A 26925-nucleotide genomic window follows, 5' to 3' on the forward strand; every position below is an offset into this window, starting at 1 on the left:
AGACTCCGTCTCAAAAAAAAAAAAAAAAAAGAAAGTATAATTTGTCCAAAGAACTATCTTAATTAGACTTATTATGTGAACTTTTTTGTTGTTGTTAGAGACACAGCCTTGCTCTGTTGCCCAGGCTGGAGTGTAGTGGCATAATCATAGCTCACTACAACCTCAAACTCCTGGGTTCAAGTGATCCTCCTACCTCAGCCTCCTGAGTAGCTAGGACTATAGGCTGGGGCCAACACACCCAGCTAATTTTTAAATTTTTCATAGAGACAGGATCTTGCTCTGTTGCCTGTTGCCTAGGTTGGCGATCCTTCTTCCTTGGCCTTCCAAAGTGCTGGGATTACAGGCATGAGCCACCACTCCTGGCCCAACTTTTTCTAAACAATTATATACCAGTTACTACAGATACTAAAACTTTCAAGTTTGTTAAGAATTTTTTTTTTCTTGTTCTTTAACCAAGTGACTGAGGTATTTAAACTCAAAACTAACCTGTGTTGGCTGGGCGCGGTGGCTCACGCCTGTAATCCCAGTGCTTTGGGAGGCCAAGGTGGGCAGATCACGAGGTCAGGAGATCGAGACCATCTTGGCTAACACAGTGAAACCCTGTCTCTACTAAAAATACAAAAAATTGAACGGGCGTGGTGGCGGGTGCTCCATCTCAAAAAAAAAAAACAAACAAAAAAACTAAACTGTGTTTTCACCTCAATTTACATTTTGACACCTTCATTTTTTTTTTCTTAAAGAGACAATATATTTAAAATACATAAAAAGTAAAAAAAAAAAAAAAAAAAAAAAAACTTGAAAACTTTTGGGTATTATTTAGTCCAATATGATATAACCACTTAACATATTAATATGATGCTTATGAACCAATTGAAACAGGAGCTTGTTCCAGCTGATTTTATCTTGATTTATTAATACTGCCCATAGGGTAGACAGTATATATCAATTTGTGTGCTCCAAAAATATATCATACTCATGAAATGACAAATTTTTCCCTTTTTTATAACATAGATAATTTAGTTTTGATAAACCAGCAGAATTTAAGATGGAAGCAGGTACCAAACTATTAAGAATGTTGATCGGTTAAAGAAACAAAAACATATATTCCTTGTAGCAGAAGTATTACTGTTGAGTGGTAGTTTCAAATATGTTTTCACAAATTCTTTGAGATTCTTCCTTTGAAGAGGTTGGAGTCTAATTCCCCTCTGAGTGTGTTTGGATTTAATAGTTCATTTCTAACAAACAAAGTAGAAGTAATAGTGTGTGATTTCAGAAACTAGGTCATAAAAAGGTACTGCAGCTTCCATGTCGGTTGCTCTCTCTCACTTGACTAGGCACTGAAGGAAGCTAGCTGCCATGTCTTGAGTGGCCCCTTGGGAGGCCCAAATGGCAAAGAACAGAGGCTTCCTGACAGTAACCACTTGAGTGAATGTCAGGGATTTTCAAGTATCAGTCAAGCCTTCAGTTGACAACAGCCTAGCTAACATTTTGATTGCAGCCTTAGAGTAACCTTAACCATCCAGCTAAGCCACTTAGCCAGAATCATCCCGCTAAGCTGCTTCCAAATTCCTGTTCCACTGAAAAAGAGATAGCAAGTGTTTGTTGTTTTAATCTACTGTTCAGGGATAACACATTAAACAGCAATACATAATGATAATTGTAATTCCCCCAAATTTGGTAAGACACTTTTTATTTTCAAGGTCCATATCTTACACAATGACATTGAATTTTCTTTGTTTTTAAAGTGCTAAACTTGCCTAAGATTTGGAAAACTGTTAAATATTATTTTATTTGGCTTTTGGAAGACATTTTTCTGACTCACTTCATCTAATTTATAATTAATGTGTTCACCATCCGTTCTTTAGCTTTAGAGTTCTGAAGTAATATTAATTTGCAGTTATTCAATTATTTGTAGAAGCCAAAGAAAACTGATCTTTGAATGTTATAAATTTTGTTTCTTCTGTGGTATAGAATTCCATTTTTGTAGATAGTGACGGGTATTGGGTCCATAATAAGCAAACATGAAAAAGCCTTGAGTTTTGGATGGAGGAGAAGAGTAAAGGAGCAGCCTATATCAGTACATTAAAAAAAACAAAAAAACAAAAACCAACTGTATTAGTGTATTCTCATACTGCTATAAAGATAGTCTGTTCTCATACTGCTATAAAGATCGGCATTTTGTTCAAAACCATTCAACAAGTCTCTAGGAAGTTCCATGCTTTTCCACATCTTCCTGTTTTCTTCTGAGCCCTCCACACTATTCTAGCTTCTGCCTGTTACCAAGTTCCAAAGTCATTTCCACATTTTCAAGTGTCTTTATAGCAGTACCTCACTACCTCTGTACCAATAAACTATAATAGTCCATTCTTACACTGCTATAAAGAACTGCCCGAGACTGGGTAATTTATAAAGAAAAGAGGTTTAATTGACTCACAGTTGTGCATGGCTGGGGAGGCCTCAGGAAACTTACAATCATAGTGGAAGGAGAAGAGGCACATCTTACATGGCAGCCGGTGAGAGAGAGTGAATATGTGAAGGAGGAACTGTCAGACACTTGTAAGACTATCAGGCCTCATGAGAATTCACTGTCATGAGAACAGCATGGGGGACACGGTCCCCATGATCCAGTCACCTCCCACCAGGTCCCTCCCGTGACGTGGGGATTATGAGGATTACAATTCAAGATGAGATTTGTGTGGGCACACAAAGTCTAACCATATCATAAACATAAAAGACAATAAGGAAAGCAGATTCTAGATTCCCTCCTAGGTATGCCACCTGATTATACTATCATCTAGCAGAAATCACCAAATAGACCGTAAAATCAAAACCCAGTTTCACCCACTGCTGCCATCTGTGTGAACACAGTTGTCCATGTGCTCAATCAGAATCAGAATCAGCCTTTGCCAAGAATACGGTTGCACATATATCTTTGTGTATTATATTGTTGCACATGAGCCACATTGCTCAGTCACTTATATGAGGAAAGTTTAACTGAGAACTCAAGACTCTAGCTCTCAGAAAGGATGCACTTTCAGGCCACATGTTTAACTCTCCTGTTTGGACTTAGAGGGACAATATATTAGTGAAACCTACAGAAATAAATGGCAAACACGGAATCAGAGACATTTAGTTGGTTATTTCACACACTAGTTATTTTGCATGCAGTTTGCAATATTTTTTCCTTTCTTTGATCAGTCCTCGTTCTTCCTTGATTCAGCTGATTACCTTACTTTTAACATGTATGAAAACAAACTGCACACAAAATAACTAAATAGTCTATATTTTGTTTGCATATTTTATGAATGTGGTTAGCTAACAGCAACAGAGAGTTCAGTGTGGGTAATCTACCTTGTGTAGGAAGTTTACAGATATTTTAAAAAAACACTTTGGGTTTTTTCTTTTGTTTTTGAGATGGGATCTTGCTACGTTGCCCGGGTCATTCTTGAACTTGGGCTCAAGTGACCCTCCCACCTCAGCCTGCTGGGATTACAGGTGTGAGCCACTACACCCAACTGAGGCTTTTTTCTTTTTTCTTTTTTTTTTTTTGACAAGGTCTCACTCTGTCTTCCAAGCTGGAGTGTGGTGGCACAGTTATGGCTCACTGCAGCCTGGACCTCCCAGGCTCAAGCGATCCTCCCACCTCAGCCTCCTAAGTTACTGGGACTACCAGAACGCAACACCTGGCCTGGTTAATTTTTTATTTTTTGTAGAGATGGGGTCTTGCCATGTTGCCCAGGCTGATGTCAAACTCCTGAGCTCAAATCATCCTCCCACCTCCACCTCTCAAATAGCTGAGATTAAAAGCATGAGCCACTGCACTCAGCCTTGATTTTTTTTTGTTTTTGTTTTTTTAATTTTAGCTATGTAGCATATGTGACAGTCTTTCTAAAGTCTGCCAGTCTCCTTCTGTCAGCACTGCTACCTTGAGCCATGTATGTACTATTTCCCCCATTGGAATATTTTGCTTATCAATCTGAGAAAAGCCTGGGGAGCAATCTGAATGTTCCATCAAAGGAGAGTGGCACATGTAGTCAATGGAATATTAGATAGCCATTAGAGATAATTTATGTCCTTAGACCCAATAGTTCCATTTTTAGGACTTCTATAGGAATACAATATGCAAAGATATGTGTGTAACAATGTTCACTGCAAGATTGTAATAGTGAAAAGTTGTGGCAAAGAAAATGTCCATCAGTAAGGAACTATGAGTCTAAAATAAACAGATGTGTATGGTCTTACATGGAAAGATGTCTACATATTTACTGTGTGCCAGAGTATCATGTGTTCTATTTGTTTTTTAAATAGCTTATTGAAGAATGTTTACATATAGAAAAAGAATGTTTACATATATGAAATATGTTTACATATAGATAACAGGATTTATCAGTAAGATTCCAGTGAGAGTGGTCCCAAAGAATAATTTAAGTTTATATCCTCTTTCTATAGTTTGCATTTTTTAAATTTAATTTTTCTTTTGATAACTTTGATATTTTTCATATTTTTTACAATAAGCAATTATTATTTTTGTAATTAAAATTTATAGCCAGGCTGGGTGGTGTGATCCTATAGTCCCAGGTACTTCGGTAGCAGAGTTGGGTGAAACACTTGAGCCCATGAGTTCTAGGCCAGCCAAGAGAACATAGTGAGATCCTGTCTCTTAAAAAAAAAAAAAAAAAAAAAAAGTATAGCCACTTATAAGGGGTTTTAACAGCATGAGAAGTACTTTTATTATAATGTGAAGTTCAAAAGTAGGATATAAAGTTTACATATAGTATCACAGCTGTTTTTTCTAAAGTGTACATGGGAAATTAATTTGAAAGACACAGTGATGTTTACAGAAGGTAACTGTGGTTAATGGGAATAAACTTGTTTAATGCCCACCATGAAGGGGCATGGGTGGAGTCCAGGTGAAACCAGAAAGAACTGGCAAAAGTGAAAAGTTCAAAAACTGGAGGTCAAGATAAAGTTTAGTACAAGCTCAGTAAAGCCAGGAGTATAGGTGATTTCTGAGAGAATTAGATATTAAAAGGTCTTTTTCTGGTAAGTTTTTGCTACCAAAATAGAATTAAAACTATTTTTGAGATGCTTTAATTCTCGTGCCAAAAGCTAAAATAAGATGCATTAGGTGAGAGGATTAAACAAGAGTAAATTTTGTAATTTTTTTTTTTTTTTTTGAGACGGAGTCTTGCTGTGTCTCCCAGGCTGGAGTGCAGTGGTGGGATCTCAGCTCACTGCAAGCTCCGCCTCCCAGGTTCACACCATTCTCCTGCCTCAGCCTCCATAGCTGGGACTACAGGCGCCCGCCACCAAGGCTGGATAATTTTTTTGTATTTTTAGTAGATATGAGGTTTCACCGTTTTAGCCAAGATAGTCTTGATCTCCTGACCTCGTGATCTGCCCGCCTCAGCCTCCCAAAGTGCTGGGATTACAGGCGTGACCCACCATGCCCAGCCTAATTTTTGTAATCTTTTTATGAAAAATATGCAGGGATTCAAATGCAAAGGCTAAGAGATAATAGGCTATGTGTAGTGTCTCACGCCTATAATCTCAGCACTTGGAGAGGCCAAGGTGGGCAGATCACTTGAACCTGACAGTTCGAGATCAGCCTGGGCAACACGGCAAAAACCCGTCTCTACAAAAAGTTTAAAAAAAATTAGCTGGGTGTGGTAGCATGTGCTACTTGGGAGGCTGAAGTGGGAAGATCACCTAAGATGGGGAAGGTCGCTGCAGTGAGCCATGATCATGCCATTGCATTCCAGCCTGAGCAACAGAGTGAGACCCTGTCAAAAAAAAAATAAATAAAATAAATAAACCAAAAAACTCAAAAAAGATTGAAACAGTAAATAACACTATGTAAATTTCAAACCATCGTTAATATTAAGTGTGAAACTTGCTTAATCTGTTTTCATTTACTGTAACTCTAAGGAATTAAACAGATTTTTAGGTATTAACTGCAAAGATTGAAAATTCAGTTCCGGGGCCGGGCGCGGTGGCTCAAGCCTGTAATCCCAGCACTTTGGGAGGCCGAGACGGGCGGATCACAAGGTCAGGAGATCGAGACCAGCCTGGCTAATACGGTGAAACCCCGTCTCTACTAAAAAAATACAAAAAACTAGCCGGGTGAGGTGGCGGGCGCCTGTAGTCCCAGCTACTCGGGAGGCTGAGGCAGGAGAATGGCGTAGACCCGGGAGGCGGAGCTTGCAGTGAGCTGAGATGCGGCCACTGCACTCCAGCCTGGGGACAGAGCGAGACTCCGTCTCAAAAAAAAAAAAAAAAAAAAAAAGAAAATTCAGTTCCATGTTCCTGAGAGTCATCAAGTGCTTTAAATAGACTGCTTCACATTTTGTAACATTAACTTACAACTCTTTCAAAATTTATGAATTCTATTTTCTTTTACTCAAAACCACTTTTTCTTCATTGTTTCGTCCCATCAAAACTTACCCTAATGAAAATCATTTACTTTTAAGAGAGACCTAAACGGGACTTTCATGTTAATAATAATTGGTATGTCCTATAGTCTGCTTTCAGATGCACAATGCAAAACTTAATCTCTGCCTGACTTCTCAAGATTTCTGAAAATGCCACATTCACATACACACACACCACTACCCTCATTAACATTACCACCCCCACCAGTTGTTGTATGTATCTGGCCTATATACTAATATGTGTTTGCTAAACAGAAATTAATCACAAAGTAAATCTAACATAAAATGCATTCCATACTGGGCTGGGTGCAGTGACTCATGCCTGTAATCCCAGCATTTTGGGAGGCTGAGGTGGGTGGATCATGAGGTCAGGAGATTGAGACCATCCTGGCTAACAGGGTGAAACCCTGTCTCTACTAAAAATTACAAAAAATTAGCTGGCATGGTGGCAGGCGCCAGTAGTCCCAGGTACTTGGGGGACTGAGGCAGGACAATGGCGTGAACCCGTGAGGCAGAGCTTGCAGTGAGCCGAGATCACGCCACTGCACTCCAGCCTGGGTGACAGAGCAAGACTCCGTCTCAAAAAAAAAAAAAAAAAAAAAATGTATTCCATACTGTAGAATTATTTCTGGATTACTCACTATATTAGCTGTGTTAATACGTCATCTTTTAATAAATCAGAAGTCGACTGTAATTGGTTTTGTTTTTTATTCCATTATATCCTTTTAATGCTGACTGCTGGGTAATCAATCGTTAACTGGGTTTTGAGAAAGTAAAGTCAATCCTTTTTTATTTGGGCATCCTTTTTTTTTTTTTTTTTTTGAGACAGAGTCTCACTCTGTTGCCCAGCGTAGAGTGCAGTGGCATAATCTTGGCTCACCGCAACCTCCATGGTCTGTCAGGTTCAAGCAGTTCTCCTGCCTCAGCCTCTGAGTCAGCCTCCCCAGTAGCTAGGACTACAGGTGTGTGCTACCATGCCTGTCTTAATTTTTTATTTTTACTAGGGATGGGGTTTCACCATGTTAGCCAGGAAGGTCTTGAACTCTTGACCTCAAGTGACCCACCCACCTTGGCCACCCAAAGTGCTAGGATTACAGGCGTGAGCCATCATGCCCAGCTGAGGGCATTCTTTTTTTTTTTTTTTTAATGCAGGATCTCAGTCAGTCACTCAGGCTGGAGTGTAGTGGTGCAATATCAGCTCACTGCAGCCTCTACCTTTCAGGCTCAAGTAATACTCCTACCTCGGCCTCCCAATTAGTTGGGACCACAGGCACATTCCCCCATGCCTGGCTAATTTTTGTATTTTTTGTAGAGACGGGATTTCGCTATGTTGCCAAGGCTGATCTCGAATTCCTGGGCCCAAGTGATCCACCTGCCTCCACCTTCCAAAATGCTGGGATTACAGGTGTGAGCTACTGCACGTGGACTCATCTGGGCATTCTTAATTTTGTTTCTTATCATTTCTGGGTTAATTTTTGAAGGAGGTAATAGGTTTTTCACAAAATTTGGTAATAAATAACGTGTGTACCTGAGGCATAATAGACATATCTTTAATTTTATTTTGCTGTTTGATACTTGGCAAAGCTTACAAAGAAACATACTGACAAGGTTTATCACCACGTCTATATTTGATTGTGTCTATCAGCTCCAAATAAATAGATAGGAAGTATAATTTCCTGTCAATTCATTCAGTTTTTTTTAATGTTTTATAGTCATGTTGAATGTGAAATGATCCGGGACAACTGACGTTATCATTGGTGAAGAATTTTGAACACTTGAATCATGCTTAGTTAGTTCTTTAACTGATTATGTGTAACTTCAAAATTGTATCCTGGCACCTTGTTCCTTAACGATCATATGGGGTTTATGAGAAAGGACTTGAAAACCATGAAGTACTAGACATATATAAAGTATTATTTACTGGTTTTAACTAAGAGACCTAGTGTAAGAAAATCTCCTAAGGGAACTGTGACATAGGTTGCCATGTCATTTACATTGACATTTGGGCTGCAGAATATGGATAATAGATTTGCCTCAGTAAGAACAGTATAATAGAATGCTTGCTTGTTCAGTGACCTTCAATTAGCACTTATTGTCTAGTGCTCAAACAAAGATAGCATAGTTTGAGGGGTTATGCTGCTGAGTCAGATCGTCCTTTTTGTCATTTGTATTCTCTCCTTCCTTGTTGCCAGAGTATACTGTAGGATGGTAAGGAACAGTAAAGAGTTGGGGTGAAGTAGTAAGAAAAAAAAAATAGCATTTCTGTTCTGGAATGAAATGTACTGTTGGTGTACCGTACTAAATATGGATGTTTATCTGTATCATTATATATTTAATAAATTAAAATGTATTCTAACCTGAATTTCATACTTGGATCTAAGTTATTTTCTCATATTTATTACCAGGAAGAATTAACACAAATTTGCTAATTTATGATTCTGTTCTTCTAGTTTTCAACATATGATTTCATCCCATCTCCAAAATTAAAGCCCTCTCAAGGAATGCCAGTCAATGATGATTTATGTTTTAGCAGAAAAAGAGTATCAAGAAACTTATTTCAGAATAGTCGGGATTTTAACCCAGATTATCTTCCTTTATGTGCTGCTGGTAAGTACAAGTTGCTGATGATGGTCATGTTGAACTAAGTTAGAGACTTCTCTTAACTTCATAGTGCATTCAAAGACTCATAGAACTTTTAATCTAGTAGGCAGTTCAGATTCAATAAGTTATTTATTGAAGATCTGATAAGAATGGACACTTAGACATTATTATCTCATAAAACCCTGGAGGGTTTCTCATTGAAATTGTTTAAGTATTAATATAGGGCAATATTTGCTTAATACATCACCCATATTTATTAAGTATTTCCTATGTGTCAGGTGCTTTTTTAAGTCCTGGGGTTCTGCCTAGTAGAGCTTGCATTCTACTTAGGAACGAGAACAGACATTAAATAAATAGAAGACATAGTAAGTTAGCTGGTGGTAAATGCTATTAAGGAAAACAGAGCAGAAAGAAGGCCATATTCAGGAAAGAATATTTGAAACAAACCACAATATATCAGGAGAAGAGAATAAATAATTTCAGGAAGAGGGAACAGTCAGCACAGAGTAACTAGGAGAGAAGTGTGTGGGGAACATGTTTGAGAAATATCAAAGAGACTAGTATGTCTGGAATGAAATGAGAAAGGGGAAAATAAGTAGAAAATTAAAGACATAATAGGGGTCCTTATTTAAGACCTAGTGGACTTATAAGTGAACTTTACTTTTTACTCTGAATGAGGAGCATTTTGAAGAAAGAATTGACATCACTTACTGTGTTTCCAGGCCCATTTTGTATTTTATTGTTAAAATAGATGAAAGGAGAGTGTATTAGTTTGTTTTCATACTGCCATAAAGACATACCTGAGACTGGGTAATTTATGAAGAAAAGAGGTTTAACTGGCTCATGGTTCTACGGGCTGTACAAGCTTCTACTTCTGGGGAAACCTCAAGAAATTTACAATCATGGTGTAAGGCAAAGGGGAAACAAGCATGTCTTACATGGTGGGAGCAAGAGGAAGAGAGTGAAGAGGGAAGTGCTACACGCTTTTAACAACCAGATCTTGTGAGAATTCTTATCATGAGAATAGCTCCAAAAGGAGAAACCTGCCACATGATCCAGTCACCTCCCACCAGGCCCCACCTACCTCCAACATTGGGGATTACGAATTCAACGTGAGCTTTGGGTGGGGGCACAAAGCCAAACTTTGTGTATTGGAGAGCAAGGTCAAAAACAGGAAGACTGATTAAGAATCTGTTGTAGTAATCGTGACTGGAGTTGATGGAGGCTTTAACCAGGATAACAAGAATGTGGTAAGAAGTGATTGGATTCTGGCCGGGCACGGTGGCTCACACCTGTAATCCCAGCACTTTAGGAGGCCAACACAGGCAGATCACGAGGTCAAGAGATCGAGACCATCCTGGCCAACATGGTGAAACCCCATCTCTACTAAAAATACAAAACTTAGCTGGGCATGGTGGTGCAAATCCCAGCTACTCAGGAGGCTGAGGCAGGAGAATCTCTTGAACCCAGGAGGCGGAGGTTGCAGTGAGTCGAGATCGCACCACTGCACTCCAGCCTGGCGACAGAGCGAGACTCCATCTCAAAAAAAAAAAAAAAAAAAGAGGTGATTGGATTCTGATTTTATGTCAGAGGTAAAGTTGAGGTAGTTTGCTGGTAGATTGGGTATAGAATGTGAGAAAGAAGTGTCACTAATGCTGTAAGGATTTTTGGCCAGAGCAACTGAGAACATGGACTAAGTGTTACAGAAAGTAAATATTATGGTACTTCAGAGGAAATACTCATTGTCGTTGACCATAACATTTAGAAGAAAAAGGAGAGCATAGGAAGAAACTGCCTTTGTGGATATTCGTCAACATACCTGTCTTTATAAATGACCATATCATTTAAAAAGAGGTTGAGGCCAGGCCCATGCCTCATCCCAAGATCACACCACTATACTCTAGGCTGGGCTACAAGTGTGAGACTCCGTCTCAAAAAAAAAAAAAAAAAAAAGGTTGAGCTTGAGTTCTAAATGATTGTTTAGGATTTCAAGATATAGCACCCAGGTAATTAGAAAAATTGTAGTGTGCTGGCAAAGTGATACTGTTAGAAGGGAAAATGGTTTAGAAGGCAAAGATTTGACTATGTTATAGATTTAAAAATGAATTTAACATCTAAATAACAGTTTTCAAAATTTGTTGGGTTTGAGTTCAGATATATTATTCAGTAAACATTGTTCCCTAGGAGAATTTGTAGACCTTTATGCAGTGAAATTCTATAGTATTTTCATACAAAAATGAAGTGGTATAATGACTGCGTAGTTTATTTTGGTGTTTAATAGAGAAGGAGAAATGCAAGAATATGTCCAGTTATGTTTGTAGCAGTTTTGATTTCTCTGTACTATTGAGAAGCTCATTTCCTAGTTGTACAGATTTTAAACAATTGGAGAATAAGGAAATATGTAACCTAATGCTTGATTGGATGATATAAATTACAAATACTGTAAGGATTCAAGAAAGGAAAACATAGGTATTGAAGTGGTTTCAGAAAACTGCAGGAAAGAGGTTGAGCTTGACTTTAAATGAGTAAGAGGCTGGGCACTGTGACTCACGCCTGTAATCCCATCACTTTGGGAGGCCGAGGCAGGTGGATCACCTGAGATCAGGAGTTCGAGACCAGCCTTGAATAGCTGAGGCAGGAAGATCACCTGAGCTCAGGGAGGTCGAGGCTGCAGTGAGCCAAGATTGCACCACTGCATTCCAGTCTGGGCAATAAGAGAGAGGCCCGGTCTTAAAAAAAAAAAAAAAAGAAAAAAGAAAAAGACATCCAGGACATGAAAGATAAAGAGACTTGATATAGTAGGGAGAGAATTTTTTTTTAAATCATACAGTTTCAGAACTACAAAGGATGGGCTCATTTAATAGATGAATACACTAAACGCCAGAGGAGTCATTACCACCTTTTTTTCTTTAGACTTATTCACCTTCCCAGGAATAACCTTAACCAGACACAGGAGGGGAAATGGGAAACGTGTCTGGATAAGCTTAGAATCTACGTGAATACCGTGTGGTATATTAGAAAAGAAAAGAGGTTGCAGTGAGCCAAGATCACACCACTGCACAAAAAAAGTAAAATAGAAAAGAAAAGAGTTTGGCCATAGAGCTTTTTGGGTAGTGCATATACTACAAATACTGGGAAGAAGGAAAGCCAGGTCTGGAGAAACATTCCATGCTGAGAGAAAGAGTGTAGGAAGAAGCTGCTTCTGCGGATATTTTTCAACATACCTATCTTTTCCGTTATTTGCTAGTCTGTCTTCTGTCCTTTAACTCCTGCCACTAATCAGATTTTCTAATATCAAAAGCTTTATCCCTTTCTTGCCTGCCTACCTCACTGCACTTATACACTTAGATGTATTTCCACCTAAATTGCACTAATATTTATGAAATAAGATGTATTCATGAAATAAAGTTAACTTTTGCTTTTATGTTTTCTCCCCTCCTTTCTTCAAAAGGTACTACTGGGACTCATCAAACAAATCTTTCTGGAAAATGTGCACAACTTGGATTTTCACAATTATGTGGTAAAACTGGCAGTGTGGGTTCTGACTTACAATTCCTAGGGACAACTAATAGTCATCAAGATAAAGGTATAAGTTCCAAATTTACTTGGAAACAAATGATTTGTAAATATTATGTGGGGATTCCGACACTAACTTATATGATATTTTGTGCAATCATACTCATCACAAAAAAAAGGATTTTGTTATATTTTTAATAACTTTTTTCATAATTGTTACCCTAAAGTATTAGGTTTTATAATCTTTATGTAAATACAACTGATTAAAATTAGAGTTTAGATACTCATGGTGGAGATGAGTGTTGCATTTGCTTTAATATATGCATAATAGTGGTACATATTTGTGGGCTACATGTGACATTTCGATATACAATGTGTAAAGATCAAATCAGGGTATTTAGGATATGCATCACCTGAAACATTTGTCATTTCTTTGTGTTGGGAACATTACAAATCTACTCCTGTAGTTATTTTGAAATATAAATTATTGTTAACTCTAGTCACCTTATTATGCTATATTGAGCACTAGATCTTATTCCTTCTTATTTTATTTATTCATTCATTCATTCATTCATTCATTCATTCATTCATTTATTTTGAGATGGAGTCTTGCTCTGTCACCCAGGCTGGAGTGTAGTGACAGGATCTCAGCTCTCTGCAACCTCCACCCCCACCCCTGGGTTTGAGCAATTCTCCTGTCTCAGCCTCACAAGTAGCTGGGACTACAGGTGCACGCCACCATGCCCAGGTAATTTTTGTATTTTTAGTAGAGATGGGGTTTTACCATATTGATCGGGCTGGTCTCAAACTACTGACCTCAGGTGATCCACCGCCTCGGCCTCCCAAAGCACTGGGATTATAGTCGTGAGCCACTGTGCCCGGCCTCTCATTTTATTTTTGTATGCATTAACCACCTTCTCTTTATTAACCCCTTCTCATTGCCCTTGCCAGCCTCTGGAAACCATCATTCTGCTCTCTACCTCCATGGGATTAATTTTTTTTTTCTTTTTTAGCTCCACATAGGAGTGAGAACATGCAATATTTGTCTTTCTGTGCCTTACTTATTTCACCTAAGATAGTGTCCTCCATTTTTATACAGGTTGTTGCAAATGACAGGATTTCATTCTTTCTATGGCTCAGTAGTACTCCATTGTGTATATGTACCACATTTTCTTTATCTGTTCTTCTGCTGATGGACACTTAGGTTGATTCCATATCTTGGCTATTGTGAATAGTGCTGCAATAAACATGAAAGTGCAAATACCTCTTTGATATACTGATTTCCTTCTTTTGGATATATGCCCAGCAGTGGGATTGCTGGATCATATGGTAGTTGTATTTTTAGTTTTTTGAGGCAGGGTCTCACTCTGTCGCCCAGGCTGGAGTGCAATGGCATGATCATGGCTCACTGCAGCCTCAACCTCCTGGGCCTAAGTGATCCTCCTACCTCAGTCTCCCAAGTAGCTGGGACTACAGGCATGCACTACTATGTCTGGTTAATTTTTAAATTTTTTGCAGAGATGGGATTCCACTATGTTGCCCAGACTAGTCTCGATCTCCTGAGCACAAGCAATCCTGCCTCAGCCTCCCAGAGTGCTAGGATTATAGGTGCAAGCCACCATGCCTAGCACATTTTTAGTGTTTTGAGGAACTTCCTTGCTATTTTCTATAGTGTCTGTACTAATTTACCTTCCCACCAGCGGTGTACAGGCATTCCTTTTTGTTGTCATCCTAGTCACCTTTTGTTATTTTTTATCTTTTTGATAAAAGCTATTTAACTGGAGTGACATGACATCTCATTGTGGTTTTGATTTGCACTAGACCTCTACGTTTCACTGTATAGAAAAATCAAATCGAAATGTATTAAAGACTTAAATGTAAGCTGAAGTTATAAAACTGCTAGAAGAAAACATTAGTGAAATACTTCAGGACATTGGTCTGGGCAAAGATTTCTTGAGTAAGACCTCAAAAGCACAGGCTACCAAAGCAAAAATGAACAAATGGGATCACATTGAGCTAAAAAGCGTCTGCATGGCAAAGGGAACCATCAACAAAGTGAAGATACAGCTTACAGACTGGGAGAAAATATTTGCAAACTATTCCACTGTTGAGGGATAACCAGAATATATAAGGAACTCAAACAATTCAATAGCAAAAAAACAAAAATACAATGTGAAAATGGGCAGAAGACCTGAATAGGCATTTCTTGAAAGAAGACATACAAATGTCTAAAAGATATATGAAAAAAATTGCTCAACATCACTAATCATCAGAAAGATGAGCATTTTAATACCAAGTCATTGAAAATAACATCCATTAAAGAGTGTTGTGTTAGCAGATGACAATTATTTTCTATAGCAGTTTTAATTTTTTTTTTTTTTTTTGAGACGGAGTCTCGCTCTGTCCCCCAGGCTGGAGTTCAATGGCACCATCTGGGCTCACTGCAAGCTCCGCCTCCCGGGTTCACGCCATTCTCCTGCCTCAGCCTCCCGAGTAGCTGGGACTACAGGCGCCCGCCACCTCGCCCGACTAGTTTTTTGTATTTTTTAGTAGAGACGGGGTTTCACCGTGTTAGCCAGGATGGTCTCGATCTCCTGACCTCGTGATCCGCCCGTCTCGGCCTCCCAAAGTGCTGGGATTACAGGCTTGAGCCACCGCGCCCGGCAGCAGTTTTAAATTTTAAGACGATTTAGAATGTATTATGTCTCTTGTTAGGAACCATAACTTCCTAAACGCTGACCTTTCAGATAAGACATCAGATACAGAAGAAGAGGAAGGATTTGAGGCCGGTTATCTGTCAGGAATTTGGGGATTGAAGGTGTTCTTAAATGTCCATGCTAATTAATAGCTTTAACAATTATTAGATAGAGGTAGGATCAAATTAAATATTTCTTTAGGTATTTTGAATTTTATTGTATGTCCTTTACTAAAGTGATAAGGATATACTTACTTGTTATGAAAAATAATGATTTGAAATTAGTAGAGAAGATTTAGTGTATTTAGCACTAACATTTTAACTACCCTTTCCTGCACTCACCCCAAAGACCCACATAACCCCTTAAAGTTATCCTTTGTGGTATTATCTACACCACAATAAAATAATCCATCTTTCTTAATAATGTGGGTATTTCCTAAATTTTCACTCCTGAATATCTTTGGGACTCATAATTGGTATAATCGGAGAGAGCTTGCTGTGCCACTTAACCTGTTCCTGTTTAGGCTATCCCTGAATGATTACATTGCCTTTGAGGACTATCCACTCTTAGTGTTTAATCATACTGCATAGTGGCTCTGGTTTTCTATTGGAATAGTTATTAGAGAAGCTGGTATAAAGGGATATCATGTTTTTCTGAACCTAATAGAATTTAACTTAATGCTTGTTTATGCATTAAAACCACTACCATATCAACTAATATTTCCCTTGTGATCTCTGAAGGACCTGTGGTATGGATGCCAAACAATATAGATGTCTACATCCCGATTTACATGTTGTAGTGATCCACACTAAGTATTGGAAATTTTGGTGTATGTTGCATTGCATTGTTCTTTTGTATATGCATAATATGATAGGATGTTTGATTTCTTCATAAGAAATATTTTTAAATCTCAGCTGGGCATGGTGGCTCACACCCGTAATCCCAGTACTTTGGGAGGCCAAGGCGGGTAGATCACGAGATCAAGAGATTGAGACCATCCTGGCCAACACGGGTGAAACCCTGCCTCTACTAAAAATTACAAAAAAATTAGCTGGGCGTGGTGGCGGGCGCCTATAATCCCAGCTACTCAGGAGGCTGAGGGAGGAGAATGGTGTGAAACCGGGAGGCGGAGCTTGCAGTGAGCTGAGATTGCGCCACTGCACTCCAGCCTGGGTGACAGAGCAAGACTGTCTCAAAAAAAAAAAAGAAATATTTTTAAATCTCTAGGAATATATGAAAAATTGTCATAAAAGCATCAGAACCTGTTAATAGAGCACTGTAATTGAAATGAGGAAACTGAAAGTTTTAATTCTATATGTAAATCTGTGACTAAGTCTCCTATATTTCTCTACCCAGATAAGATTTTGGTGTAAGTAGAGGTTTTAACCGTCAGATATGAATTAAAAATAACGGATATATAATATATACAGTTGTTTAAGTCTTCAGAAGAATGTTTGCTTTATTAATATACATAAGCTAGGTATTTTGTCATGGAAAACCTTTTTAAAAACATTAAAGGAAAATTTAAAGGAACCCCTAAAAGATTACAAATAGACTTTTTATATTAGTTGAAGAATAAAAAGATCAATAAAAGACAAGGAAGAAGTAATAAAGAAAAAAACAATAAATAGCACAAAATAAGATGGTAGAATTAAAATCAAATGTATGAATAGTTTCTCTAAGTATAAATTGGCAGAACTTACAACTTAAATGACAGAGGTGATCAGATCTTATTTTTTTAGTTTTTCATTGAGGTGATCTTTTTAAGAGCATTACCTAAAATACATCAAAATAGGTTGAGAGAAAGTAAAGCATGGAAAAGATACACTAGGCAAATGTTCAGAGAAGAGCAAATAGAAACATGTTGATGATAAGGAAAATATGCACACCAAAACTAAAAACATTTTTAGTTCTAAAGAGGGTTATCGTAATGAGAAAAAGAAAATTCACCAAAAAGACAAGACTTCTCTGACATATGTATACATATACATGTATGTATGTATGTAATTGATAAAATTACAAGGAGAAAGTTAATTATAAATGTTAGTACAACATTTTAATGGGATAAAGAAGTTTTGAATTAGAAGATACAGAATATTTGAATAACACAAATGAAATTAGTCCCTTACCTCATACTATACAAAAATATAAATGCAAATTGGAATGAAAACCTGAATGGGAAAAGCAAAAAGCGAAAAAGCTTTTAACTTTTAGAGCTGTGTATACATAAATAACATATTATCTTTTGTTTTATTACAGTGTATGCTACCCTCAATTTTGGCAGTAAGACACAGCAAACATTTGGTAGTCAAACAGAGTGTACTTCCTCAAACGGTCAAAATCTAAGTCCAGGAGCCTACATCCTTCCATCCTATCCTCTCTCATCACCTCAAACTAGTCCAAAGCATACATCTCTTATTATATCTCCAAAGAAGTCTCAAGATAATTCTGTTAATTTCTCAAATTCCTGGCCTCTTAAAAGCTTCGAAGGACTGTCAAAGCGAAGTCCACAGAAGAAGCTTGTCAGCCAAAAATCGTCTGATCCTACAAGTAGAAATGATGGTAAAAGTCAATACTTTGTTCAAATTTATTTGTGTTTGAATTAGTACTTTGAAGTTAATGCATAGGGCTGTTAGATCTTTAAAAGCTAGTAAATAACATTTTATCTGTCTGAATTTAGTAAATATTTAGGAAAATATTTAATAGTGTGTTAAATGGATCAAATGTATAAAATTCAATTGAAATTCTCATTTCTTACATTGCCACTTCAGAATCCTTTTTGGAACCAGGAAAATACTGATACTTTTGTTTGTTTGTTTGTTTGTAAATAGAGATGGGGTCCTACTATGTTAACCAGGCTGTTCTCAAACTCCTGATCTCAAGTGAATCTCCCATCCCATCCTCCCAAAGTGCTGGGATTACAGGCTTGAGCCACTGTGCTGGGCCAGAAAATAATAATGTTTTATAATGAACATGAATAGCTAATATTGTTTGAGAACCTACTAACAACTTTACAAATATAAGTAATAATGTTTTATAATGAACATGAACAGCATATGTTCTTTGAGAACCTACTAACAGCTTTACAAATATAAAATGTCATTCATATGCTTATTGCAATTAATGCCTGGTATCCATTTATTCAATATTTATTGAATTTTTATTGTATGTTAAAATTAATTTGAAACTTTTTTTTTGAGATTGAGTTTCGCTCTTGTTGCCCACACTGGCAACCTCTACCTCCCGGGTTCAAGCGATTCTCCTGCCTCAGCCTCCTGAGTAGCTGGGATTACAGGCATGCACCACCACACCTGGCTAATTTTGTATTTTTAGTAGAGATGGTGTTTCTCCATGTTGGTGAGGCTGGTCTCAAACTTCCGACCTCAGGTGATCCGCCCGCCTCAGTCTCCAAAGTGCTGGGATTACAGGCCTGAGTTACCGTGCTCGGCTGAAACATTTTTTATTATTTGTTATAAACTAAAATACTATTTCTTAACAATAACCCAGTCCAAAAATCATGAAATTAGCATATGTAAGTTCATTCAGGACACATTCAGTCTTAAAATAAAAAGTTGACTGAGCCTAGTGGGTCATGCCTGTAATCCCAGCACTTTAGGAGGCCGAGGTAGTTGGAGATGAGTTTAAAGATGTTTCACCTTTAAACTATCCTACAAGTCCAGTGTTCAATTTATCGCATATTCAGTCAATTTATTACTTTCTTTTAGCGCTATACTTTGATTCTCTTCTATTAATTCCTTTCTGTATTTGTTTATTGTACAAGATCAAATATTATATCAGAAGCTGAGGCTTTATGCAGCCTGTTCTCCCCAGTGGCCAGCTATAATGTGCTTTATTTTATTTTATTTTAAAACATTGTATTTTAAACATTTGTGACTGTAACTCCTTCTTCTCTAACATTAAAAAAAGAAAAAGAAAAAGTAAAATATCTGTTTTTCATGCAGGAGAAAATTCTCAAGAAAAACCTCCAGTTCAGCTTACACCTGCCTTGGTGAGATCGCCATCTTCCCGACGAGGCCTAAATGGAACAAAGCCTGTTCCTCCCATACCAAGGGGAATAAACCTTTTGCCTGATAAAGCTGATTTAACCACAGTGGGACACAAAAAGAAAGAGCCTGATGATATTTGGAAGTGTGAAAAAGATAGTCTTCCAGTTGATCTTTCAGAATTAAATTTCAAGGATAAAGATTTGGATCAAGAAGAGGTTAGAACCAAATATTTTTAATGACTTAAAAATATTTGCAATTTTCTATGTTATAGTTGCTATTTAAGGAAAAATCAAGTTCTTTTTATCCTGTAATATTTTATTTCTAAAATATGTTATTTCTAAAAATATGTTCATTATAGAAAATGTGGAAAATACCATGAATTATTAGAAAGGGAATTTATCACGCCAGTTCCCACTACCCAGAATAATTTACTGTTAACTCTACTGTATTTTCTTCAAGTAGTTTTTCTATGCATACATTATTCCTTTCTAAATTGAAAGTATGAATAATAATATAGCAATACACTCATGCACTGACCCCTTCCAGTGAAAAATTTGTCATATTTGTTTCCTTTATTAAGGAAATGAAACATAGCATAGTTCTCTCCCCAGTTCAACATCTCTTCCTTCTTCACCAGAAGCAATCACTATTATCATTTATTTATGTTTTATGTATTTTTGTACTTTTTATATTAATATTATTTTGTGTATTAATTTACTTATGGTGTATTTATACCATTGATTTTAGCTTATGATCAGTCTTTTGCAGTTGCAAACAGTGAACTGCAATGAACATATTTGAACCTGTCCTTTGTGCATATGTGCAAGCTTATCTTTATGAAATTGAGATCATATTGTACACTCATCTTTGAATCCTAGATCACTTTGTGCTGTAAAAATGTGTTACCAATATGATAACTGTACATAATAACTATGTCAGAGAAGGAATGTGGTTGCTGTATTACTTTGGTTTCAGAGTACTATTTCCATAAATGCCTCCTTTTTATCATTTCAGTTTGCCTCAGGTCAGGTTAAAAAAAAGTTTTATATTAAATATATAAATGCAAATAATGATGATATTTTACGGTCTTGTTTTAGTCTGTTTTTAAGGTATAAGCATCAATCATGTAATGATAATTTGCTCAATAAAATAGTTAATATTACTGTATATTCATTTTTAAAGTATGTCTTTATGTTAAACACATGTAAAACTAACCTATAAAGTACCAAAGTTGGTTTTTAATGATTTAATCACTCCAACTTCTAACTGCTTGTGAAATCTTTCCTTTTTTTTTTCCCCAACACATTTGTATTTTAGCAGTGCTAGGAAGGGAATTCATTTGAAGGGAAGACACATATAGAAAAGACATTTTCCTATATAACTTATAAATTTCACCTGATCATACATAATTTTGCTTTGTTTTTATAATAACTTAAAAATAGTTCTTTTTTTAGTGGGTAATTGAGAGGTGAGTTTCTTTTATGTAATTATTAGTAAATACAGGAGGATACCATTGCTTTTAGATATTCAGCTTTTCACGCTTTTAATAGAGAAGTGGCCCTACTACGAATCAACTAGTATAGTTGTTGAAAATTACTTATTCTCCCTTATAGTTGCTAATATGACACTTCTTATTTATTATTTTGAATGAGTCACTGTTTATATTCTTTGGTGTGAGTTGACTTTTAGCAAAGGCATAAGTGCTTAATGTGTTTAATAATGTATCAAACACTTTCATTTTCATTAATTCATTTAATCTTTACAGTAACTCCTTGAGTTAATAAGCAAGTCAGGCCGGGCGCGGTGGCTCAAGCCTGTAATCCCAGTACTTTGGGAGGCCGAGGCGGGTGGATCACGAAGTCAGGAGATCGAGACCATCCTGGCTAACATGGTGAAACCCCGTCTCTACTAAAAATACAAAAAACTAGCCGGGCGTGGTGGCGGGCGCCTGTAGTCCCAGCTACTCGGAGGCTGAGGCAGGAGAATGGCGTAAACCCGGGAGGCGGAGCTTGCAGTGAGCCGAGATCGCGCCACTGCACTCCAGCCTGGGTGACACAGCGAGACTCCGTCTCAAAAAAAAAAAAAAAAAAAAAAAAAGCAAGTCAACATCTGTTTTGTTTTTTGTTTGTGTGTGTGTTTGTTTTTACAGAAGGGGCTCAGTGATGTTATCTGTCTTGCTCAGGGTCAGAAAGTAAGTGGCAGGACTAGGATTCAAGCCTTGTTCACCTACCCTTATGTTCATTATGTTTTTCACTGTACTACACTGCCCTAAATCCATTAAAGGGGCTTTTTATTGAATTTGCCTTCCAACTATGAAGACTTAAGATATTTATGGATGTTTGCATTAATTGAAAACAGATACTTTCATTAAATGATTAATCTTATGAATCAAATGTAAACAAAGCAGTTTATGTATGTTTCTGTGTTCCTTAATTTGTTCAAAGTTTTATTGCTAGCCTCACTATATTTTGCCATAACAATTTCTACTCTGGATTTCTTTCTTCCTTTTTTTTTTTTTTTTTAAAGACAGAGTCTCGCTCTGTTGCCCAGGCTGGAGTGCAGTGGTGCAATCTCGGCTCATTGCAACCTCTGACTCCTGGGTTCAAGCGATTCTCGTGCCTCAGCCTCACAAATAGCTGAGACTGCAAGTGCCCACCCCCACGCCCAGCTGCATTTCTAAAAATATTTGGCTTCAGAAGTTACGTACAATGATCTATAATTTTAATACTTGCAAGTTTGATGTAAATGTCAAATTTTTGAAAATTGATTTTCATTAATCACCTCCCAGAGCTAGCTTCTAAGCCACATCAGCACACCAGATGTACCTCTGTGACATCAACTCTGATATCTACCATCTGATTCAATGATTCATTTATTAAATAATTGAATTAATGCAATATATTTAGTCATTATGCCCAGTGCTGAAGATACCATGATGAACAATAGCTGAGATTCTTCCTCTCAAGGAGCTTCCAACCTAGTAGGTTTTTTATAAATACCCAAGTGATAAAATCTGTGTATTTATACTATATACATATATATAAACATTCATTTTTTTTTAGTACGGGATTGGGAAGTGGTTAGCTAGGTATAGCCAATGGAGTATAAAATTTAAGGATAACTTGTACCAATATAAGGAATTTATGTTATAAAGTTTATTGTTTTCATTTTTTCTTAGATGCATAGCTCTCTTAGGTCCCTTCGTAATAGTGCAGCTAAGAAAAGAGCAAAACTAAGTGGCAGTACTTCAGATCTTGAAAGCCCTGATTCTGCAATGAAGCTCGACTTGACGATGGACTCCCCGTCTCGGTCTTCCTCACCAAACATCAGTTCTTACAGTGAAAGTGGAGTCTACAGCCAAGAATCATTGACTTCTTCTCTGTCTACAACTCCCCAGGGGAAGAGAATAATGTATTTTATTTTTTGACATGATAAATGAATGCTCCTCTGTAATTAGTGATTTAGAGCCCTAATATCATATTTGTAAAAACTTAAAACCATTTATGTTTTAGTTTTTAAATGTTAAAATATATTTAAAAGACATTGGAAATGTTTACAGATATTACCTTGTTTGGCTTTGGTTTCTGGTGTGAGTGGAAAGAGAACACAACCCCAACTGTAAACCGGAACACCTAAATTAGTATAAACCCTGTTCCTAAAGCCCTAGTTGTTCTCTCTAAGATTTATCCTAACGTTTTTTGTCCTTTAGCTCTTTTCTGGATTATTGACTCTTTTGCCAATTGATCTATAGCTAATATTAATTACTGCTTTCATTTTAAGATCAGTACCAGTTTCCTCTAATTTATGAATAAGTTTCACCCAGCTATTATTTTCTTATGTCTTATTTCCATTATCTTGTAGAAGCTCAGGATTTCATTTCATACCATACCTCTCATAGCCTTGTTAGGAGTCTCCCTACAGCAATAGTGCTGGACTTAAAGTTCTGGCCACCCCCTGTCAATCGAAAATTGTTTTTCAGCATAGCAGTTGGACTAACTTTTTCAGATTACTTCTATTACCTCTAAGTCTTAAACCTTAACCTCACTTAACTGATAAGTGATCTCAAACTGCTTTCTGGGCATCTCTGTGACTCTACTGTAGAATTTTGGGAATCCCTTCCTCTTTTATTTTGGACAAAAACCTGGTAATAGAATTGATAGGGCACAGAGTAGATGTATATTTAACTTTTTAAGTAACTGCTAAACAGTTTTCCAAAATGATTGTGTAACTTTATACTCCTACCAGCTACGTGTGAGAGTTATACTTGTTTTACATTCTTGCTAACATTTGGTGTTGTCAGTCTTAAATTTTTTTCCTTTGTTTTCATCCTGAACCAGAAGTAAATATTTAAAATTAAAATTAATTTCACTTTAGTGAATTGGAATTTCTTTTCTTTTTTTTTTTTTTTTTTGAGACGGAGTCTAGCTCTGTCGCCCAGGCTGGAGTGCAGTAGCCGGATCTCAGCTCACTGCAAGCTCCGCTTCTCGGGTTCATGCCATTCTCCTGCCTCAGCCTCCCGAGTAGCTGGGACTACAGGGGCCCGCCACCTCGCCCGGCTAGTTTTTTTGTATTTTTTAGTAGAGACGGGGTTTCACCGTGTTAGCCAGGATGATCTCGATCTCCTGACCTCGTGATCCGCCCGTCTCGGCCTCTCAAAGTGCTGGGATTACAGGCTTGAGCCACTGCGCCCGGCCGTGAATTGGAATTTCTAAGAAATATAGGTAAATAGAGATTGCATAATCAAAGGAGAGGTAGTGTTCTAAATAGATCATAATGTTTTATTCCAGCAGTTCATAGAATTAAACTGAATTCTTGTGTTCCATTCTTAGAAGTTTGTCTCAGCCCATTATTTTTTCCTATACATTTTTAACTTAAATAGCAGCTTGTTTTGTACTTGGAAATTTTATCTTCCAACAGTTCCTTTGTTGTAATTACCTAGGTAGAATAATACATATATTGACAAAATGAATTTGGAATAACAGCATGGTCTGGTGTTTATATTAAGTTATAAAACAAAATATATTTTTAGCTTTTAGAGCTAAAGTCCTTTTATGATCTTCCATGAAGATGAAAATTTATGTTATATAATCCTACAGTTGCAAGGTTGTGTAAATTGAAACCTACTTAAGAAAAGTTCATTTTATATGATTTGAATATATGAGGTCCTATATTTTCTCACTGAGTTATCTTCTTCAGATACTGAATTCTGTGAGAAGGTAATTCAGCACACCCTCATTTATGGACTGAATTGCCTTTAACAAATTTAAGATTTCCACATTTAAGATTAGTGGCTTTAGAACAATTATACTTATCCAGCTTGCATCCTGCCTTAAGATTCATGGCCAAAGAAGGCCACTACTACCTGATTTACACAGTTTGTCCTTAGGTGGGTTGGGGAGGAAAAATTGTTGAAAACCACTCTCCTAGAGACTGAAATTTCTTCTTTCATCCAAGTCAACTACACTTAATATAAATGTAGATTTATAGTAATCTATTCTAGAGAAATTGCTCTTTCAAAATATTTAACAATGATTTTTCACTAGGTCCACTCACAAATATATTTCTATCTATTTACTAAGAATTGTGCTTCTTTGTAAAATCTCTTCTTTTTAATATTCATTACTAACTTATTGACATTATAACACTTACTGATTTAAAACAGTTCCCTTAAACTCAGATTTAACAGTCTTCAGTTGGCTTTCTTAATGAAACAAGGCCTATGGGTCTTTATAATGTCAGGAAAGTACAGCAAAGAATAGTTTAAGAAGAAAGTGGCATTTGCCAAACTCACTCGTTGCTGATCTCTTATTTATAATACAGCCAAGTCTCTATTAATTTATGTTATCCTATATGAGGATAGATAGTAGTTATTAGATAATTAAGAATGATTTGATTTGTTATTTTTATTTATTTATTTATTTTTGAGACAGGGTCTCACTGTGTCACCTAGGCTGGAGGGTAGTATGTCAGTCTCAGCTCACTGCAACCGCTGCCTCCTGGGCTCAGGTGATCCTCGGCCTCTGTAATAGCTGGGACTACAGGTGTGCACCACCATGCCTGGTTACTTTGTTAGTTTTTTTGTAGAGATGGAATTTTGCCATGGTGCCCAGGCTGGCCTCAAACTTCCTGGGCTCAAGTGATCTTCCTGCCTTGGCCTCCCAAAATGCTAGGATTACAGGCATGAGCCACCACACTTGGCCTTGATTTGGTTTTAGAATGGATTCTTGGATCAGTTTTTTTTTTTTTTTTTCCTTAGGGATTATACAGTATAAGTCAGAGAGTCATTTTCTGTGGCAATCCTCTCATGAGTAATTAAGAATTGACCATATGTTAAAAAGGTTGGCAGTCCAAAAGATGAATTAAGAATAATATATATATACATGTATGTGTGTGTATATATATACTGTTAGCCATATTTTTTCAAGTGTCATACTTATTGCTCCATTATTATCTAAAAGTTCTGTGAGTTAATAAGGAGAATAGAGAATATGTGATGTGAGTGTTGAACAGCACTAAATCTTAATGTTTATTGAAATTACTTTGTTTCATTGTAGGTCAGACATATTTCCAACATTTGGGTCAAAACCTTTTCCAACAAGACTTTCTTCTGCGAAGAAAAAAATTTCTCATATTGCTGAACAAAGCCCCAGTGCAGGTATTCTATGTCTGTTTATAAACATAATTTATAAAAAGTATGATTTTCAAATGATGTAAAAAATGATAGCAAGTGCATTTCAGATTTCATGTTGTTGTGGATACCAGTTAAGACTAATCATTTTTTTTTTTACTCCTTAAAAGGTCCTTTTGACAAGAATATGATATTGTTTTGGAAGAAAAAAATATTTATTTACCTGAATCACTGATCTCTTTTAAAGCTCATTGGCATACCTATGGCTGGCTCCTACCCCCAGATTTTTTATGTAGTTGGTGTGCAGTGTTACTTAGTTGGTGTTGGCTGTCAGAGTTTTGAAAACTCCTCAGATGATTCTAATGTGCAGCATAGTTTGGGAACCACTGGACATCCCAAAAGACAATTTTCTTTAAATAGAATATTTAACTATTAGCAGTAGTTAAATTCATGTGTATCTTGTGTTAAGAATTTTTGTGAACTAAGCCTGTAAGTCTCTAGTTTTATAACATCACTTCTCAGAAAATAGATTTAGTAATTAGTCAATTAGAAAAAGATTTGCACTATGATCTATTTAGGGTGAGAACTGCATGTGATTCTTAGGATTAGTGAAACCACATTGAATTGTGAATAAATTGTAACAAATTGGGATATGATGTTAAGTTTCACATGATCTAATGTAAAAGTCCTAACAACTTTAAGGCTGCTTTACATTATAATTACTTTCCTAAAAAACTGTATATGTATTTGATTATTTGCTAAGATTTTAAATTTCTTGCTCTTAAATGTGTCTTAATCTCATCCCCTCTCTTTAATCCCCACTACCATGGCTTTAGTACACACTTTTCCTTATTTATTACCTACTTAGCCTCCTAAGTTTTCTCCCAGCTTCGATTTCACTCACTTTGACACTGTTCCCCACAGTGCAAATCTGACTATATTGGCCAGCCTGAATTCATTCTGGACATCCTTTCATGATCTGGTCCCTGCCTACCTCTCCAGCCTCATTTTTCACTGCCCTCTTTGTATCTTGTATTTTCCCTGTT

General features: G+C 36.8%; 1 protein-coding gene across 8 annotated transcripts in view; it reads left to right on the forward strand.

Annotated features, from left to right (window-relative positions):
- TOGARAM1 (TOG array regulator of axonemal microtubules 1) overlaps positions 1–26925 on the forward strand; it is a 115854-nt gene that overhangs the window by 23932 nt on the left and 64997 nt on the right. For 6 of the 8 annotated variants that reach the window (XM_015143616.3, XM_077940946.1, XM_077940949.1 and 3 more), the window contains exons 2-7: positions 8882–9038; positions 12484–12618; positions 17504–17806; positions 19207–19466; positions 22430–22662; positions 25806–25906. In XM_015143616.3, coding sequence (XP_014999102.3) covers positions 8882–9038; positions 12484–12618; positions 17504–17806; positions 19207–19466; positions 22430–22662; positions 25806–25906 — 1189 coding nt within the window. The remainder of the gene's footprint in view (positions 1–8881; positions 9039–12483; positions 12619–17503; positions 17807–19206; positions 19467–22429; positions 22663–25805; positions 25907–26925) is intronic. The other 2 variants (XM_077940948.1, XM_077940950.1) reach the window with 1 other exon arrangement.

The sequence above is a fragment of the Macaca mulatta genome, chromosome 7 (assembly GCF_049350105.2).
Source record: "Macaca mulatta isolate MMU2019108-1 chromosome 7, T2T-MMU8v2.0, whole genome shotgun sequence".
Lineage (NCBI taxonomy): Eukaryota > Metazoa > Chordata > Mammalia > Primates > Cercopithecidae > Macaca > Macaca mulatta.